The 20,519-nt window shown below is 41.5% G+C and overlaps 1 protein-coding gene across 1 annotated transcript in view; it reads right to left on the bottom strand.

Moving 5' to 3' along the window:
- Window positions 1–1,376: 1,376 nt before the first annotated feature.
- Window positions 1,377–20,519, bottom strand: part of LOC126248009 (uncharacterized) — a 28,645-nt gene continuing 9,502 nt past the window's right edge. The window contains exons 2-4 of the mRNA XM_049948591.1: window positions 12,753–12,843; window positions 12,523–12,641; window positions 1,377–1,973 (exon numbers count right to left, since the gene is read on the bottom strand). Of these exons, the coding sequence (XP_049804548.1) occupies window positions 1,840–1,973; window positions 12,523–12,641; window positions 12,753–12,843 (344 nt within the window). The 3' untranslated portion in view covers window positions 1,377–1,839. The remainder of the gene's footprint in view (window positions 1,974–12,522; window positions 12,642–12,752; window positions 12,844–20,519) is intronic.

Raw genomic sequence — 20,519 nt, 5'->3', positions numbered from 1 at the left:
ACATACCCTGCTCCCAATCCCTTACCTCATGGTTCATATCCCTGTAATAGACCTAAGATGCAAGACCTGTACCATACATCCTCCCATCACAACCTACTACAGTCCAGTCACCAACATTCCCTGTCCCATTAAAGACTGGGCTACCTGTGAAACCGGTCATGTAATCTACAAGCTAAGCTGTAACCACTGTGCTGCATTCTATGTGGGCATGACAACCAACAAGCTGTCTGTCTGCAGGAATGGCCACTGACAAACTGTGGCCAAGAAACAAGTGGATTATCCTGTTGCTGAAATCAATGCCCAACACAGCATCCTTCATTTGAATGACTTCCTTCACTGCCTGTGCTATATGGAACCTTCCCACTAACACCAGCTTTTCTGAACTGCACAGGTGGGAAATCTCCCTGCAGTATATCCTATGTTCCTGTAACCCTCCTGGCCTCAACCTTCATTGGTCATCGTCCTCACCCATCCAGCCCCTTCCCTGTTCACGTTCCAGCACTACACAGCCTTCACTTCACCAACGCACCCACTCTTTTTACTTCACTCCTTTTCGCTACCCGCCCCCTTCCTCCACCTACCCCCTGCCCTCCATCTAACCTCCCGACTGCACCTAGCTGCCCTACCCCCTCTCCTACGATCCCTGTCCCTCCCCACCCCAGCCTTCTCCTTACCCCCACCCAGTTGCCACTCCCATCATGCACTGCTGCTGCTTGCAGTGTGGCTTCAGCAGCCAGTGTGTGCAGTCATGCAGGAGAGAGAGAGAGAGAGAGAGAGAGAGAGAGAGAGAGAGAGAGGGTGAGTGAGTGAGTGAGTGTGTGTGTGTGTGTGTGTGTGTGTGTGTGTGTGTGTGTATTTGCCTATTTTCGACAAAGGTTATTTCTGACAGTCTCTTTCAATGTGCCTGGCTGCGACCCAGCATCTCTGCTATATGGTGAGTAGCGACTTTCCTTTTCATAATATTGTTACATTCCATGCATTGTTTGATTTTCTTAACAGGGACTGTTAGACCAGCTTAAGTGTGTCTGTATGTCTGTTAGATTTCAGTTTTGATAGCACTTTGTCACAACAGTCAAGATTAGGTTTTTGTATATGAAAAATTTATCAAATTGCATAACTATGTTTCATTCTGACAGCGTATTAATGCTGTAAATATAAGCAGTTGCAGTTTACTGTAATGTATTCACCTATTTTGTCAATCTCCTGACAAATGATCAGGGCAGTGAGTATTATATGCAAATGTTTCATGTTTTTTTATGTTGTATTTTCTGAATTGTTACACACCCATAACAACCATCTCATTTTTGGGTCTATGGAATGAAGACGGAATCTAATCTCTAATCAAATGTATTTTTTTTTTAAAAAACAGGCTTGGATACCAGTTTCAATTTTCTTTATTTAACATTAACAAAAAGCAGTACAAATGTTTCATAATTTTTGTAAGTAATAGCATTCAGTACATAAAACCTATGCCTACACATAACACTAAATATACCACTTCAGTAATAAATTAGTGACTAGAATATTATCACACTGCATCACCATTACAGTGCTTCAAAAACCTCTGCAATAAAGGAAGGTCTTTATTTTGGCTATATTTTCAGTACATACCCCTCATGAAGGTAACCTCATGTGAAACACATGTAAAATTAGGTACCAAATTCTGTAAAAATAATACTGCACACTATTAAATGTCTTGAAGAACATTGTTACCAGTCTTTGGAATCTTCTCTAAGGTTATCATACAATCCAAGTATGATAACAGCTTGTTCCATCACACATTTAATACAGACCAGTGATATAAATGGAATTCAATCATGAGTGGCACATATTCTTCTCTTAGTTGTTCTTCTTTGGTCGACGTCTTTTGAAAGCTGTAGCTTGTTTTAGGAGCTCTACGTTTTCATCTTCAGTAACAGGTGGTGAGTCCAGTAGTCTCCTTGGCAGCATCAAAAGTCCAAGAAGTGTCAATCCTAAAACAAAGGTTTTTACAGACAGTATTTTTTAACACAACCCACTCACTGCCACATTACAAAATAATAAAGCTTCAGGCTCGAGCAAGAAATGTTTCTCCTCATATTTATACATTATAAAGTGATGGGCTAAGAGAGAGCACCAGAAGATGGCAGAATGGGTGAGGGTGGGCAACAGGGTAGTGACAGAACTCGGGCACCCGCCAGACACAACCTACTTCAGTCCCATCCCAGACAGGGCTACCCATGAAAGAAGTCGCATAATATATCAAGTTTGCTGCAACTTCTGTGCAGCCTTTAATTTGGGTATGAATGACCCCTACCAAATTTTTACCAAAAGTAAAGTTGACCACCCAATGGCAGCATATGGATTCTCCCAACATCAGCTTTTCTGAACGGTATAAATGAGAATTGTCCCCCCTCCCCCCAGTCTAATTTGATTCACCTATCCATTAACCTACATCCATAGTGTTCTCTCTGTGGCCTTCCCTCCTCCTCCTCCTCCTCCCCCCAACACTCCTCTTTTTATTTTATCGTCTACCAAATGAGATTTCTCCTGCCTGCACTTGAGTGAGCACACTGTTCACACATCCTATCCTATTCCTTAGCAGTCTCTTCCTATCCTAGCTATTGCCCTCCCTTCTCTTTGCAGCACATTTTCTGAAACCATAGCTACAAGTCCAATCTTATTTATGTGCCTGTCTACCACTCAGTGCCTCAACTATATGATTCTACCACAGCTGGAAGCATGTGTCTCTGAATAGTGTATAACAGAAATCCCTATATGTAACTATGCAGCCGAAGAGCTGTCATTTAGAAACTATTTTTTGAAAGTACTGAAAGACAGTTGTTAGTGTGTGTGGTAACCTATAAGTTTGTGTAAATATTTTTGACGTGATTCCCAATTATATTCTTATTACACATTATTGAGGAATGAATTATTTGTTAATATGGTGTCAAATGCTTTAAATTATTTTTGCAGAGTCGTTTACTGAAGGCAAGTATGCAAGGCAAACTTTCCTCATAAAAATCAAGTCACAAATAATACAAAAGAAGTTGGCTTATAACATATGATTTCCATTTCAAACTCTTAATTCTAATCAATCTACAGGCACAAACAAATTTTTAAGATGTCACTGGCTTTTCCTTCTACTCTACGCTTATCTACATCTACATCCATCCTCCGCAAGCCACCTGGCGGTGTGTGGTGGAGGGTACTTTGAGTACCTCTATTGGTTCTCCCTTCTATTCCAGTCTCGTATTATTCGTGGAAAGAAAGATTGTCACTATGCCTCTGTGTGGGCTATAATCTCTCTGATTTTATCCTCACGGTCTCTTCGTGAGATATACATAGGCAGGAGCAATATTGCTCGACTCTTCGGTGAACGTATGTTCTCGAAACTTCGACAAAAGCCCGTACCGAGCTACTGAGCGTCTCTCCTGCAAAGTCTTCCACTGGAGTTTATCTATCATCTCTGTAACGCTTTTGCGATTACCAAATGATCCTGTAACGAAGCGCGCTGCTCTCCGTTGGATCTTCTCTATCTCTTCTATCAACCCTACCTGTTACTGACCCCACACTGGTGAGCAATATTCAAGCAGTGGGCGAACAAGTGTACTTTAACCTACTTCCTTTGTTTTCCTTAGGACTCTTCCAATGAATCTCAGTCTGGCATCTGCTTTACCGACAATCAACTTTATATGATCATTTCATTTTAAATCACTCCTAATGCCTACTCCCAGATAATTTATGGAATTAACTGCTTCCAGTTGCTGACCTGCTATATTGTAGCTAAATGATAAAGGATCTTTCTTTCTATGTATTCGCAGCACATTTCATTTCACTTGTCTACATTGAGATTCAATTGCCATTCCCTGCACCATGCGTCAATTCGTTGCAGATCCTTCTGCATTTCAGTACAATTTTCCATTGTTACAACCTCTCGATATACCACAGCATCATCCGCAAAAAGCCTCAGTGAACTTACAACGTTATCCACAAGGTCATTTATATATAATGCGAATAGCAACGGTCCTACGACACTCCCCTTCGGCACACCTATAATCACTCTTACATCGGAAGACTTTTCTCCACTGAGAATGACATGCTGTGTTCTGTTATCTAGGAACTCTTCAATCCAATTAAACAATTGGTCTGATAGTCCATATGCTCTTCCTTTGTTCATTAGACGACTGTGGGGAACTGTATCTAACGCCTTGTGGAAGTCAAGAAACACGGCATCTACTTGGGAACCTGTGTCTATGACCCTCTGAGTCTCGTGGACAAATAGCTCGAGCTAGGTTTCACACGATTGTCTTTTTCGAAACCCATGCTGATTCCTACAGAGTAGATTTCTAGTCTCCAGAAAAGTCAATGTACTCGAACATAATACGTGTTCCAAAATTCTATAACTGATCGACATTAGAGATATAGATCTATAGTCCTGCACATCTGTTCGACGTCCCCTCTTAAAAATGGGGATGACCTGTGCCCTTTTCCAATCCTTTGGAACGCTACGCTCTTCTAGAGACCTACGGTACACCGCTGCAAGAAGGGGGGCAAGTTCCTTCACGTACTCTGTGTAAAATCGAACTCTTATCCCATCAGGTCCAGTGGACTTTCCTCTTTTGAGCGATTTTAATTGTTTCTCTATCCCTTTGTCATCTATTTCGATGTCTACCATTTTGTCATCTGTGCGACAATCTAGAGAGGGAACTACAGTGCAGTCTTCCTCTGTGAAACAGTTTTGGAAAAAGACATTTAGTATTTCAGCCTTTATGTGTCATCCTCTGTTTCATTACCATTTTGGTCACAGAGTGTCTGGGCATTTTGTTTTGATCCAGCTACCGCTTTGACATAAGACCAAAATTTCTTAGGGTTTTCTGCCAAGTCAGTACATAGAACTTTACTTTCGAATTCATTGAATGTCTCTCGCATAGCCCTCCTCACATTACATTTCGCTTCGCGTAATTTTTGTTTGTCTGCAGGGCTTTGGCTATGTTTATGTTTGCTGTGAAGTTCCCTTTGCTTCCGCAGCAGTTTTCTAACTCGGTTGTTGTACCACGGGGGCTCTTTTCCATCTCTTACGATATTGCTTGGCACATACTCATCTAATGCATATTGTACGATGGTTTTGAACTTTGTCCACTGATCCTCAACACTATCTGTACTTGAGATAAAACTTTTGTGTTGAGCCGTCAAGTACTCTGAAATCTGCTTTTTGTCACTTTTGCTAAACAGAAGAATCACCACGAGTCGGCTCTCTGTTTAACTGCTCAAGGTAGTTTTCAGGTAGTGCAGTTAAAAAAATTTCACTGGATTCTTTGTCCCTGCCACCTGTTATGAACGTTTGAGTCTCCCAGGCTATATCCAGCAAATTAAAATCTCCACCCACAATTATAACATGGTCGGGAAATCTACTCGAAATATTTTCCAAATTTTCCTTCAGGTGCTTTGCCACAAGAGCTGCTGAGCCAGAGGGCCTATAGAGACATCCAACTACCATGTGTGAGCCGGCTTTAACCGTGACCTTCACCCAAATTATTTCACATTTCGGATCTCCGTCAATTTCCTTTGATACTATTGTACTTCTTATCGCTATAAACATGCCTCCCCCTTCACTGTCCAGCCGGTCTCTGCGGTATACATTCCAATCTGAGTTTAGAAATTCATTACTGTTTACATCTGGTTTCAGCCAACTTTCTGTCCCTAGTACTATGTGGGCGTTGTGACCATTTATTAATGAGAGCAGTTCTGGGACCTTTCTATAGATGCTCCTGCAGTTTACTATTAGCACATTAATATTGTTATTCCCTGTTTCGTTTTGCCTAGTACTACCTTGTCACGTCTCAGGAGGCGTCTTTTCGGGCCTAGGGAGGGAATTCTCTAACCTAAAAAACTCACATGTGCACTCCACACGTACTCTGCTACCCTTGTAGCCACTTCCTGCGCGTAGTGGACGCCTGACCTATTCACGAGGACCCTACATTTCTCCACCCGATAGTGGGGGTCGAGAAATTTGCACCCCAGATCTCCACAGAATCGTCTGAGCCTCTGGTTTAAGCCTTCCACTCGGCTCCAAACCAGAGGACCGCGATCAGTTCTAGGAACGATACTGCAAATAGTTAGCTCTGATTCCACCCTGCGAGCGAGGCTTTCCGCCTTCACCAACTCCACCAACCGCCTGTATGAACTGAGGATGACCTCTGAACCCAGACTGCAGGAGTCATTGGTGCCGACATGAGCAACAACTTGCAGTCAGGTGCACCCACTGCTCTCTATCGCTGCCGGCAGGGCCTCCTCCACATCTCGGATGAGACCCACCGGCAAGCAGACAGAGTGAACACTGGCCTCCTTCCCCAACCTTTCCACTATCTCCCTAAGGGGCTCCATCACCCTCCTAATGTTGGAGCTCCCAATCACAAATAAACCCCTCCCCCCTTGTGCCTGCTCGGCCATCAACACGTTCAGCTGTTCGCGAACAGTGGCCAGCTCCTCCTGCATCCGTACACAGCAGTCACACATCCTATCCATCCTAAGAAATGAATTTACTGTAGAGAGTTAATCAACTTTTAACTAGACTGTTAATTCACTGAAGGCGGCTGATAGCTGACTAAACTGTGGTTACTAGACACTTCTTGTTGTAAACAATGAAAATAAGCACTACCTGTCTCTCGACTGTATTCAAAACAAATGCTAGCACTACTGGCACTACAGCTGACTAAAGGGACTCACTCTGACTGCATTCAAAACAAACACGAAATCTATGGAACACTATTACTAGTACTCGAAAATTAAAGCTTCCTAAAAGCAAAAACACACGGAAGAAGTAGTGACAATAAAGAAAAATACAGTTAATACTTAAATTAACGTAGCTCGCTGCACAGCAGATATGAAGCAGACGGCAGTTACGACGACACTGTGAAGTTCTGATTTTTACAATCTAGAAATGTAAGTACTACAATTTAAGTTGTGTAAAAATGCACTGGATAGTAACATTAACATCACCTAGGGTGGGGGGGGGGGGTGGGGGGGGAAACACTGTGGAATGTTACTGGGTCCCATATCAAATCCTACACCACAGCTGCAATACTTTATCCCAAAATGGGAGAATGTGTGCACACACTGATTTAAATGCGTGTTTCATAGTAGTTAGTTATGAGACAAACATATTCTAATTGTGTATCTAATGCAGCAGATTATAATTTATTTTTTTAAAAAATACAGTAGTATAATGGAATAAAGTAGTAACACACTAAAACGCTTTGGACAGGTCAAATAAACAGTTTCTTTTTTTTTTCTTCATTTAAATACTTTAAAGAATGACACAAAAAGGCCTCATGGGATGGCATGACGGCTGTCAATGAAACCATCTCTTATCTTGACGCATTGATTACAACACATTTTGCAGTCAAAAATGACAGTTCACAGTGCAATGAGCAACAGGACAACATTATTGATGATCTCTGACACTGCTGACATCCTACGGATGCTTCAACTCTCTTCTAAGGACATTGTGAGCTAGCAACCCCACTGAACACGATTGCACCCCTTTGGAGTACAGTGTGATTCCAGTTTTTTCTCTGGTGTACACAGTGTGGAACCACAACAGACCATTCAAAAATTCAATGTAATTTGAATGTGATCGAAAGTAGCAAGGGATGCTTATGCGTTTCCAGCCCTCCTGTTTTACACACTCCTGTGGCATTATCACAGAGGGGTGCTACATTGACACATGTGTCCCTCTGAGGGTCCTCCAGTTCGACAATACTCTCAGTGGCACCTGCCTACATTACGTTGAGCGCTTTAAAAATGTATCTTCATGCAGATAACCCATGGCAGTTCCTAGCTGCCTGCTAGTAGGCCTGCCAATATAGGGAGGTGCCATGTGGTTGCCTACCTGCAGGCATCTAGGTTGCTTGTCATGGGTTTTCTCTGTGCAGGTACATCATTTTTAAAGTGCTCAACAACAGGGGGGGGGGGGGGGGAGGTGGGAGCAGCATGTTGCTGAACTGGAGGGAGGGGAGGGGGGGCAGGCCTTAGAGAGACGCTTCATGATTTTGTTCATGCACGTGTCAATGTCACACCCAATCATGATCATGCCATAGGAGGGCACAGAACAGGAGAGCTGAAAAAGCTTAAGCACCCTTTGCTGCTTCAGATCACATCACATTTTGTCAAATGGTTTTGAAGCATCTATGGGGTGTCAGCAATGTCAAAGTTTGTCAAGAACATTATCCTGCTGCTCAACGCACTTTGAACTGCCATTTTCGATCGCAAAATGTGTGGGAATCTATGCCTCAAGGGTTACATTGGTAGTTACATTGTCCTTTGCCACCCTGAGGGTTTATGTATAGATTCTGAGCAGAAGTGTGTCTAAAATATTTTTCTTGACCACACGTAAGAAAACTACATGATATCAATGCTGGGATTCATCGTTCTAACCTCTATAATGGAGACATCAAAATAAGGGGTGAAATGTGGGTAAGAGGGGGTGCGACTATCTTACCATCCTGTGACATGTCCATGGTGGCACTGGGCGTAATTGTGGTGAAATCTGGTGCCAATGTGATGTCATTAACCAACCTTACACTTCACATGAACTTCTGAACTTGACTTATTTTTCACACGAGTCAACATCTTGCTGCCTGAAGCCTTGCTGAGCCAGAGGGTGATGTCGCAGGGTGCCATGCTTTTGCGTCATTACAGAGGCATTGTAGGCACTTGTGAGCTTAATTTCAAACTTATCACCGCAGTGGGAAATAACTACGGAGTTTCCAAAATGTGATCCTAATTCCATTATGCAGTGTACTTATACAGGACAAGATAACCAGCTAGGCAAATAAAAACATAAAATGTGAGCAAACAATTTCAGTTACTTTTTGAGGAGTCATGAAGGCACCTTACAGAACAAATCTGGCACTACACAATTCAGTTTCTCTCAGTTTCTAAAACAAAAATAAACCTTCTGTGTCTATCAACTTTGAGTTCCTGGAAACATCCCTCCAAAGTGCCCACAACAAAATGCCCAAGACAGCATACTGGAGTCACTTTACTACAAGGCTGCACTAATGCTTACAATCTGAAGGAGGGTAATATAAAAAAGATGTGTACTGTATGGAAAAGTGAGAATTTTCATTGCTTTCTCAATAGCTGTGAACTTTGAATAAGGAAATGAGCCATATATTTCAAATATCTGAAAATGTTGACTAAATGTGGCTCATGACATAACACTCCAATTTAGAAATTTAAAAACTAAATGTGTCTACTGCTCTGCACAAGTGATAAGACAACTGCACTTCTGAAATGTGTCATGTCCTTACACAGGATACAGGGAAGTTTGGGGGCTTGTGGTTAGTCTGCAATTTCCGGCGGTGAGGAACAAATGCAGAAAGACAAATTATCAATGAAGGCGGGTTGATGACTTGGATCAGCGCCAAACAATGTCACAGGGTACTTGAAAGAGATGCAGATTCTTGGACTCGACAGGATGCTTGCAGTAGGAGACATGGAATTCAGGGGTCTGACTAACACTATTTATTTTCAGACTAACTAATACAATGAAGGCTAATTGCAAAGATTTTGTTTCTAATGTTGCACAACAGAAGTCAGTGTCTGAAGCCATGGGGGCAGGTGCTAACAGACGTAGTGAACACTAGTAGCATGTTAAGTACAAACTTGAGAGCAGCACTCCGAGTGAGGAAAATAGACATGTTGGAGCTTACCGAGGCGACACGGAGTCAGTGCCTCAGCGATCTGACCGAGAACTCCTCTGAATACAAAAACATGGGTTTTTAAAGAATCACAGCGGCACACCATTTCTCCCTTCCTATAGTCAACTCACAAATCCACTGGCACTTAACAAGCTTTGGTCAATCCGGCAAATCTCTTTGCACCTCCAGGGCACCCCTAGTCCATCATATTTAGATTCCTCCCTTCTCCTACTCAGTAGGTAGGGGTGCTTCTGTATTTTACATTAACTAACTCCAAGTTTGGTATCAAAAGTGTTCTACTGAAAGATAAACGCCACTGCCATGCCTATTATGGCCAACAACAACAGTGTTTTATGTCACTTGGTCCTGCCTTCCATCCTCCTGTGGGTGGGGACTGCTGTAGTAGCACTCTAACCTGTGTAAATCCACTGATGTTGCAGTTCTCAGGAGCAAGTATCAAGCTTGCTGCCTCTACTAGGATGTGCCTTTCCGTGGGCATCATCTACAGTGACGCCTTACAACAGCAGCTAGGCAGTTGATGGAGTTACCAGTTAATTCTCTGAAGTGAAACTTCTTCCCTGGGACAGCTGCCCAGAGCGTCTGCAGTTTGCAGGGCTCTAGTGTTACTATTTATCTCCAGTAACCTAAATGCAACCAGTTTTGCCTGTTCTGTGCTTTGTGTCCCCGATTTCCTACCTTGGAGTGCCCTTGATGGCTCCAAATAGCCTTAAGCATAACAACTTACAAGTCATTATGTCATCAATATATGAGAAATGCACAAATGAAGGAAGTTTAGAGTTGATATCAATGTAGTTAGTGCTGGGGCACAAGCTCTGATTGTATAAGGACGGATAGAGATGGGGGGGGGGGGGGAGGGGGAGGAGGAGGAGGAGGAGGAGGAGGAGGAGGAGGAGGAGGGGAGAGGTGCAGGCTGGGACCTTCTTTAAAGAACCATCTCATCAGCCATCACATTACGTGATTTTGGTGAACTGCAGAAAATTTAAATTGTTAGTGTGTCTTAACCAATACACCATCTAGCTCTGTCTAACATGTACACCTGACAGCACAAAAGATGGCCGTGGCTGAAATTTGAATTACCCACCATGTAATGCAAGAGCCAATTACAGGGGGTGCAAATCTGCTCATAAAAGTAAAGAACACTTGTAATTATGAGTGTAGTAGAAGGGTTAACACCATACTGACACTTAGCATAATGACACACCCTCTAAAACATGTGAGAAAACTGTGCCACCTTATTCATACCCTTGCAGACATAGTAAAGGTACTTCATTTCATGACACAGAGTCAAGAATGGTAAGGAGTATCTAATTATCGGCAGCTGTAGCACAATCCGTTCATATCTCAGCGGCATAGTCAGTGGCCTTGCAGGCATTACTCCACTGATTTGTTTCATCTATCAAAATTCCAAAATTAATAGAATGAACAGTTAATAAGAATTATGAAGATACCTTTGCCCTACAAAAGGACACAGCATGTGGTTTCTTTACCACTTAATATCCTGTCCAAAGGCCTTCAACTTCATTGTATACCTGCGAACTGTGAAGAAGGGAGTCTATGAGATGGGTCATCAATCTCTCCTTTTCTGCCACCTCCGCCAGTGTGGCTAGGGTGATACTCCAATGGGCATCACAAGTTCTTACTGTGAGGTCAGGCCAGTTTTCTCACAAGGTCCATTTTGTCTCCGCACAGGAGGTCATTCTCCACCAGAAGTGACTCTCACTGATTTATAGCCAAAATTCTGTTGGATCTACTGTGGGAAAGCAGCTGCATACCACTGAAACGTGTTTCACATTATACAACGCAGAGCTTCATAGACAACAATACTGTTGAACCAGAAGAATGTGTCGACATTTTACACAAAAATGTCTGCATGTTGCTTATTCAGTTGCAGTGACTATTTATGAACTTCTAGCTATTCCGTTAACATTCACTGTATCTTTAGATATACCAACATTTATACTTGCAGAAAAGATTTTGTGCCTTCTTGGAACATATCCAGAACTGTTTTTTGTAATTTCTGAAGTAATGTTTCCTCACCTACATGTTCCCAAGGTAAATAGAAAAATATAGCATGTTGAATTTCATATATGTTGATACTGTACTGGACTAACTCTCATTGTGATTTCTGTCGGTCAGTTTTTGCGCTGTCAAGTGTAAATAATAGGAATTAATACAGGGAAAAAGTTGTAATTTTAAAATAATTTTTATCTTAAAACCATTTTAGGAATGCAAAGTTGTGACAATTATAATTTCTGACAGAAATACAAAGTTTTATACTGAATGGGCTTGATTTGTTACTAATAAAGGGTGCCCCAGGAGGAATGGTAAATATTCAAGAATGTGACAGAAATGATCATTCAAAGCAAAAAAGTCTAGCAAATACTGTCTGTAAAATGCATACCATAAGAGCTATGAGCACTACTACTGATACTTTGAAATAATATCTTCTACTGCATGCTCTTTGGTTTTTGTATTTTGAGAGGTGGTAGTATGGCCCAAATCAAGAAAAAAATGGCCAGTAAACATGGGCTCTAATGTGAACACCTTAAAAGCTATGAACAGTTGTTCATATTCACCACTGTGAAACCCATCTCTTCTACTGAACAATGTTCGTAGCTCTTCAGATATACATTTTAGAGACCATGTTTACCAGACATTTTTGCTTCAAATTATCATTCCTGCCACATCTGTGAATACTGGTCATTCCTCCTGAGAGATCCTGTATGTTTTCCATCAAGATGATATGCCCGATAATTAAATTCTAAAGACTTCAAACTTTACATGCCAAACAAAATCTGATTGAAGTTATTCTTACCATTAAGCACACATGGAAAGATGATGTAAAATGTTAATGCAGTTGAATGAAAGTAAAGTACTTCTGAGCCGCACATTAGGATTGTGATCAACAGCACACACATTCCCATACTGACCACTCTGCAAAACAACAACTAGTTTTCATATAAACATTAGCATCAATTAGAAGCTAAGTGAATATTTTAATTAAACAAAATGTTTAATCTTACATGATTTATGAAGTGTACTTACGGCTTGTAATGAATAAAGAGTGTGCAATGAATTAAGGTGATGGCTTTAAGCACTGAATAAATACCAAGAATTCTGGACAGTAGAGGATCATCTGAAATTCAAACAGAAAAAAGCTGGTGTTATTCAACTGTTTATGTAAAGTAAAACCTGAAGGGAGGTATCTGCTCAATTTTGAAAGAGCAGAAGACACAGGTACAATGCAGCACAAAATCAGCAATGCTGTAGAACCTACATGAGATGTGGAAGTGCTATTGATCAGAATTTCTGGCTACACCTGGTTTAGCAACAGCAATGAGAGTGGACACTAATAACGCAGTAGGGCTGCATGACATCACTTAACTCCATTTTCCTGCAGCACAACCAATGGCATTGTGCAATACCTCTGTCACTGATAATGTTATTTTTTTGTATTTCAATATTATTTACGTGATCATTAAAACATTTGAATATACTTGACATCAAAATATCATCACTGGGCACATTATGAAGTACACACAGCTGTCTGTACATATTTTATCTGCCTGAAATGCTTGTTATCAACACATAAGCTTCAAAAGGGTTGCAGTGGGGTATTTCTTGGTTGTCATCTAAGAAACCACAATCCACTCTGACACAAGATTAACTTTCCTTATAAATATTACTTACAAAAAAACATCCACTGTACGAGTTTAATCATAATACCAGTTGCTGAAAGTGAAACTTTTTTCAATTCTGCTTCATCATGTACATCTAATGTATTTACAGATGGGTTTCTATCAATCTTTATCAACTACTTTTAAAAACAAAGTGTGGCACTAATAAGACATAAAAAGAAACCTTCAACTACAGGAGGTATCAATGTCATTGCAAGGAAAAGGAAATTAAATGAATGCTTAGGACAAACAAAGAAGTAGGGCAAAATTCATGTTACAAAGTGAAGAAATGGGAAAAAATCTGACTAGTCTGGAAATTAATAATTCAAATAGTAAAACTAAATCTATCTAAGCAACAGTTAAAAAGAACAGCCAAGTAATCAGTTAAGGAGTGTGAGAATTTTATTATTGAAGACGATATTCAAATATGACATTATAGCAGTCAGGTACATCTACTCAGCAAGCCACCCAACGGTGTGTGGCGGAGGGCACTTTTCGTGCCACTGTCATTACCTCCCTTTCCTGTTCAGTCGCGTATGGTTCGTGGGAAGATCAACTGCCGGAAAGCCTTCGTGCGCGCTCGAATCTCTCTAATTTTACATTCGTGATCTCCTCGGGAGGCATAAGTATGGGGAAGCAATATATTTGACACCTCATCCAGAAACGCACCCTATTGAAACCTGGACAGCAAGCTACACCGCGATGCAGAGCGCCTCTCTTGCAGAGTCTGCCACTCGAGTTTGCTAAACATCTCCGTAATGCTATCACGCTTACCAAATAACCCTGTGATGAAACGCGCTGCTCTTCTTTGGATCTTCTCTATCTCCTCTGTCAACCCAACCTGGTACGGATCCCACACTGATGAGCAATACTCAAGCATAGGTCGAACAAGTGTTTTGTAAGCCACCTCCTTTCTTGATTGACTACATTTTCTAAGGACTCTCCCAATGAATCTCAACCTGGCACCCGCCTTACCAACAATTAATTTTATATGATCATTCCACTTCAAATCGTTCTGCACGCATACTCCCAGATATTTTACAGAAGTAACTGCTACCAGTGTTTGTCCCGCTATCATATAACCATACAATAAAGGATCCTTCTTTCTATGTATTCGCAATACATTACATTTGTCTATGTTAAGGGTCAGATGCCACTTCCTGCACCAAGTGCCTATCCGCTGCAGATCTTCCGACATTTCGCTGCAGTTTTCTAATGCTGCAATTTCTCTGTACACTACAGCATCATCTGCGAAAAGCCGCATGGAACTTCCGACACTATCTACTAGGTCATTTATGTATATTGTGAAAAGCAATGGTCCCATAACACTCCTCTGTGGCACGCCAGAGGTTACTTTAACATCTGTAGACGTCTCTCCATTGATAACAACATGCAGTGTTCTGTTTGCTAAAAACTCTTCAATCCAGCCACACAGCTGGTCTGATATTCCATAGGCTCTTACTTTGTTTATCAGGCGACAGTGTGGAACTGTATCGAACGCCTTCTGGAAGTCAAGGAAAATGGCATCTACCTGGGAGCCTGTATCTAATATTTTCTGGGTCTCATGAACAAATAAAGCGAGTCAGGTCTCACACGATCGCTGTTTCCAGAATCCATGTTGATTCCTACAGAGTAGATTCTGAGTTTCCAGAAATGACATGTTACGACTTATCTTAGAGGAAAGATTAGCATTTGTAGACTTAGAGAAAGCTTTTGAAAACGTTTACTGGAATACTCTATTTCAAATTCTAAAGGTGGCAGGGGTAAAATACAGGGAGCGAAAGGCTATTTACAATTTGTACAGAAACCAGATGGCAGTTATAAGAGTCGAGGGGCATGAAAGGGAAGCAGTGGTTGGGAAAGGAGTGAGACAGGGTTGTAGCCTCTCCCCGATGTTATTCAATCTGTATATTGAGCAAGCAGTAAAGGAAACAAAAGAAAAATTTGGAGTAGGTATTAAAATTCATGGAGAAGAAATAACAACTTTGAGGTTCGCCGATGACATTGTAATTCTGTCAGAGACAGGAAAGGACTTAGAAGAGCAGTTGAACGGAATGGACAGTGTCTTGAAAGGAGGATATAAGATGAACATCAACAAAAGCATAACTAGGATAATGGAACGTAGTCAAATTAAGTCAGGTGATGCTGAGGGAATTAGATCAGGAAATGAGACACTTAAAGCACTAAAGGAGTTTTGCTATTTGGGGAGCAAAATAACTGATGATGGTCGAAGTAGAGAAGATATAAAATGTAGACTGGCAATGGCAAGGAAAGCGTTTCTGAAGAAAAGAAATTTGTTAACATCGAGTATAGATTTAAGTGTCAGGAAGTCACTTCTGAAAGTATTTGTATGAAGTGTAGCCATGTATGGAAGTGAAACATGGACGATAACAGTTTGGACAAGAAGAGAATAGAAGCTTTCGAAATGTGGTGCTACAGAATAATGCTGAAGATTAGATGGGTAGATCACATAACTAATGATGAGGTATTGAATAGAATTGGGGAGAAGAAGAGTTTGTGGCACAACTTGACAAGAAGAAGGGACCAGTTGGTAGAAGATGTTCTGAGGCACCAAGGGATCACAAATTTAGCATTGGAGGGCAGCGTGGAGGGTAAGAATCATAGAGGGAGACCAACAGATGAATACACTAAGCAGATTCAGAAGGATGTAGGTTGCAGTAAGTACTGAGAGACAAAGAAGCTTCCACAGGATAGGGTAGCATGGCGAGCTGCATCAAACCAGTCTCAGGACTGAAGACCACAACAACAGCAACATTTACTTCCATATTCAGGGATCCTGCAATGGCCTTATGATCACTGATTCCCTGTTCTGCGCTCACAGCGTCGAAAACTTCGGGCTGTTTGTTATCAGTAGGTCCAAGATGTTATCTCCACAAGTCGGTTCTCTGTTTAATTGCTTGAGGTAATTTTCGGATAGTGCACTCAGTATAATGTCACTCGATGCTCCGTCCCTACCACTCGTCCTAAACATCTGAGTGTCCCAGTCTATATCTGGTAAATTGAAATCTCCACCTAAGACTATAACATGTTGAGAAAATTTATGTGAAATGTATTGCAGATTTTCTCTCAGTTGTTCTGCCACTAATGCTGCTGAGTCGGGAGGTCGGTAAAAGGAGCCAATTATTAACCTAGCTCGGTTGTTGAGTGTAACCTCCACCCATAATAATTCACAGGAACTATCCACTTCTACTTCACTACAGGATAAACTACTACTAACAGCGACAAACACGCCACCACCGGTTGCATGCAATCTATCCTTTCTAAACATCATCTGTGCCTTTGTAAAAATTTCGGCAGAATTTATCTCTGGCTTCAGCCAGCTTTCCGTACCTATAACGATTTCAGCTTCGGTGCTTTCTACCAGCGCTTGAAGTTCCAGTGCTTTACCAACGCAGCTTCAACAGTTTACAATTACAATACCGATTGCTGCTTGGTCCCCGCATGTCCTGAATTTGCCCCGCGCCCTTTGAGGCGACATATTTAATAACCAATTTCTGGAAGTAGCTCAGAAGATGAAATAGACAGTTCAAAGGATAATACAACAGAACATATGTAAGAAGCATTGACATTGCCACATACATGGTGAAATCATAATTACTACATGATGTCCCAAAGAAATCAGGCATAAAACATAGCAAGAAGAATAGCAAAGGTGAAACAGACATAAAAAGTAACGAAGTACTGTGAGGTGGAGTAGTGTGCTGGCCAGAAACAGCTGGAGGCCTCCCGATGCTACGCCTGCAGCAGGATGTCCACTTCTGCAACTGCCTGGCGGTCTTCCTGTCACTAGAGAAAACATGTGGATTGCTACATAGAGCCACACACTGCACCAGTTTCAGTACACCCAGCCCATATCTCGCTTGCTGACCAGTAAGGGCCAGCTTGGCTGAGTGCAACCCACTGCGCCAGAGACAGTGGGATAACAGGCCAGCCAGTCGCTCACTAGGCCACTGTGCTATCCACTGTAAACTGATTCACCACCTCAGCACATTGCCTGTGTTGCAGCACATCTCGCATCTGTCTGCAATCTCCTGTAACTTGCAGAGGAGACGAGGTGACTTTGACAACATGTACTGCTTGATTCCTACTGTGTGTCAATTGATTCTTACATTGTGATTATCAGTGAAGCCATGTTACATGTGCAGGCCTTCAAATCTGTCAAATGTACTTGACTTGCTCTATTTGGAAATTATCGAGCGGAAAGACATTTTGTAATTGTTATTGATCTTCTGATATAAGTAATAATAAAAAATACCAACATGGATTCTATAACAGGCTGGAGGCAAACAAAAGGTATAAACTGGCACTACCATAAAACATGCAAGCTCAAACTTTTGTTGAAACCACTGCCCTGCATATTTGATCAAGATGATGATAATTAAGAAGGATAAGCAGAGGGATTTGCAGATGGGCAAAGAATGTAAGCAGCAAAGAGAACAGGCTGGCCCTGTGAGTAACCTCAGCCTGCAACTTGGCGGCTGGAGAATCGTCGGATCGGTGGGGGGTGTTAACTTGGCCTGGTGAGTTGCTCTTGACTGCAGAGTCCCACGAGCCAACCAGGTTAACCTGTGGCCCATACAGGCTGGGCTGTGAGATAGAGGCTGGGCAAGCTGAAACGGGCATCATGGATGACTAATGCTTAAGACACAGAAAAGTAAAAAAAAACCTGGAATAACAAACAATTACGAATACAAGGACAAAAATAAAAGCATAAAAATGTTGAAAAGGTCACGAGTCAGGCCAGTCTGCTTTTCAGTCATGGCTAGACAGCCAATTCATCCTTTAATGGTTTAATTTGAAAGACTGAAGGTAAAGTGAAGGTAATGCAGCTGTAGAAAAGTAAGAGAATAAAACAACCAAAGACAGAGAAAATTTAAGGTAAACAAATGGGAGGTGGTCTCTGAAACAACATTTGTATAGTGTGGTAAGGGTGGGTTACCACCATGAGGTCCCATAGAACTTTAAGACAAAGAAGACAGCAATGAGGTGTTGGTGACTGGAAAATGTCATCTTTATAATGAACTCCAGGTGAATTGAGTAACAGGCTCTTCACTGACCCTCTCAAAATCCAGGAGTTGGACAACAATTTCTTGTCTCAAGAGACCAATACCAAACCTGATTCACCATTCATTTGAGCAACTTACACAAAACATCTGTGAAGCTGACAGGACTATGGCTGTCCATCTCAAAGATTTTTTAAAACTAGTTTTAAGATTGGAACAATGCTACTTTCCTTCCACTGGATTGGGAACTCATCCTCACACCACATATGATTAGTCTGCAACAATGTGGTATCAGTAAACGACATATAGGTGTTGTATTTTTGAATGTGGATTCTGTCAGGTCCCTGGCTGTAGCATGGCCAGAGGCCACAGCCCTGATGAGTTCCCATTCACTGGAAGGAGCATTATATGGTTCTAGATGTTGCTGCCATATGGCCATCTTTTGTGTACAGGGGTGTGGAAGGACAGTTGTCCAAAGGAAAGGGTTGTGTGAAATGCACCACTGAGTTGTGCAATAAGAGAGCGTCAGTATGAACATTGCCTTCTCAAAAAGATACCTGGAGTGCTGGTTATTAGCTGACAGCTGGCAACTTAATCTACACCTATAAAGAAGAGGCATGGGTACCTACAATAATGACACATCTTTCCCAACATTCCTTCTTCTGGTATTTTATGAGAGACGGTGTTTTTTAAAAACAATAAGGTTTTCCATTCACCTACAATGTTTTATTGCCTTGGCAATACGCCTAAGTGCCAACCAAACAGTAGTGTATGGAATGCCGGTGCGACATGTGACTGCACGAGCCCTGACTTCCCCATGCGTAGACGAACCCGCTACAGTCTCCATTTCTTCCTGAACTGTCTCAGCAGCATTACGCCTTGTGCACGGTCGGCCACTACGGGGTCTATCGTCTAAACAACCCGTGGCTTCAAACTTCGAAATCGTTCTCGCCACAGCTGCATTTGTCAACAGACCTCTACCCGTTTAAATCCCCTTCCTAAGGTGATAGGATCGTAACGCTGAACGAGCACATTCCCCGTTCTGATAATACAGCTTCACTAAAAGCTCCTTTTTAGGTAACGTCAACATGCTGCGACTGCTGGCGCATCTGATTCTCTCTCTCATTGCAGCTCCTTTTATACACGATTGTCATGCACAGTCACTGATGTTTTGCTGTCCAGCGCCATCTGTCGGACATTTTGTGAATTTTTTTTTTTTTTTCCGTTGTAATAAAACCCCATGTCATTCCAAGCATGTGTGTCAATTTTTACCTCTCTATCTACATTATTCTGTGGTTTATTAAGTTTTCAAATTTATACTGACTTTTTGATCACCCGGTACATTTGTTGTTGTTATAGTCTTCAGTCTGAAGCCTAGTTTGATTCAGATCTCCATGCTGTTCTACCCAGTGCAAGCCTCATCATCTCCAAATAACAACTGCAACCTACTTCCATTTGAACATGTTTAATGAATTCAATCCTTGGTCTTCCTCTACAATTTTTACCCGCCACACTTCTCCCCTTTATCAAACTGATGATTCCAAATGTGTCGGAATGTGCCTTATCAAAGGATTCATTCTATTAGTCAAGTTGTGACATAAATTTATATTTTCCAGAATTTGGTTCAGTACCTTCTCACTCCTTAGTTACTCAATCTATCTATCTTCAGAATTATTCTGTATCACCACATTTGAAAGCTTCTTCCTCTTCTTTTCTGAACTGTTTAATGTCCACAAACACCGCCAGTAAACATTTCCTCACATTTAAGTTTATATTAGAAGTTAACGAATTCCCATTTTTCAAAAATTCTTGCTATTAATAGTCTGAAATTTATACACTCTCAGCTTTGGCCATCATCAATTATTTTGTTGCCCAAATTGCAAAACTCATCTCATTTCCTAATCTACTTCCTTCAGCATCACCTGATTAAATTTAACTACATTCCATTACTGTGGTTTTACTTTTGTTGATGGTCATCTTATAACTTATTTTCAAGGTGCTATCTATTCCATTCAACTGCTCTTGCAAGTCCTTTGCTGTCTCCAACAGAATGGCAATGTCACTGGAAAGCCACAAAACTTCTACTTCTTGTCCCCGAACTTTAACGCTCC

The sequence above is a fragment of the Schistocerca nitens genome, chromosome 3 (genome assembly GCF_023898315.1).
Source record: "Schistocerca nitens isolate TAMUIC-IGC-003100 chromosome 3, iqSchNite1.1, whole genome shotgun sequence".
NCBI classification, from domain to species: Eukaryota; Metazoa; Arthropoda; class Insecta; order Orthoptera; family Acrididae; genus Schistocerca; species Schistocerca nitens.
The sequence above is the reverse complement of the archived record's forward strand: the minus strand, read 5'-3'. Positions and strand labels throughout refer to the sequence as shown.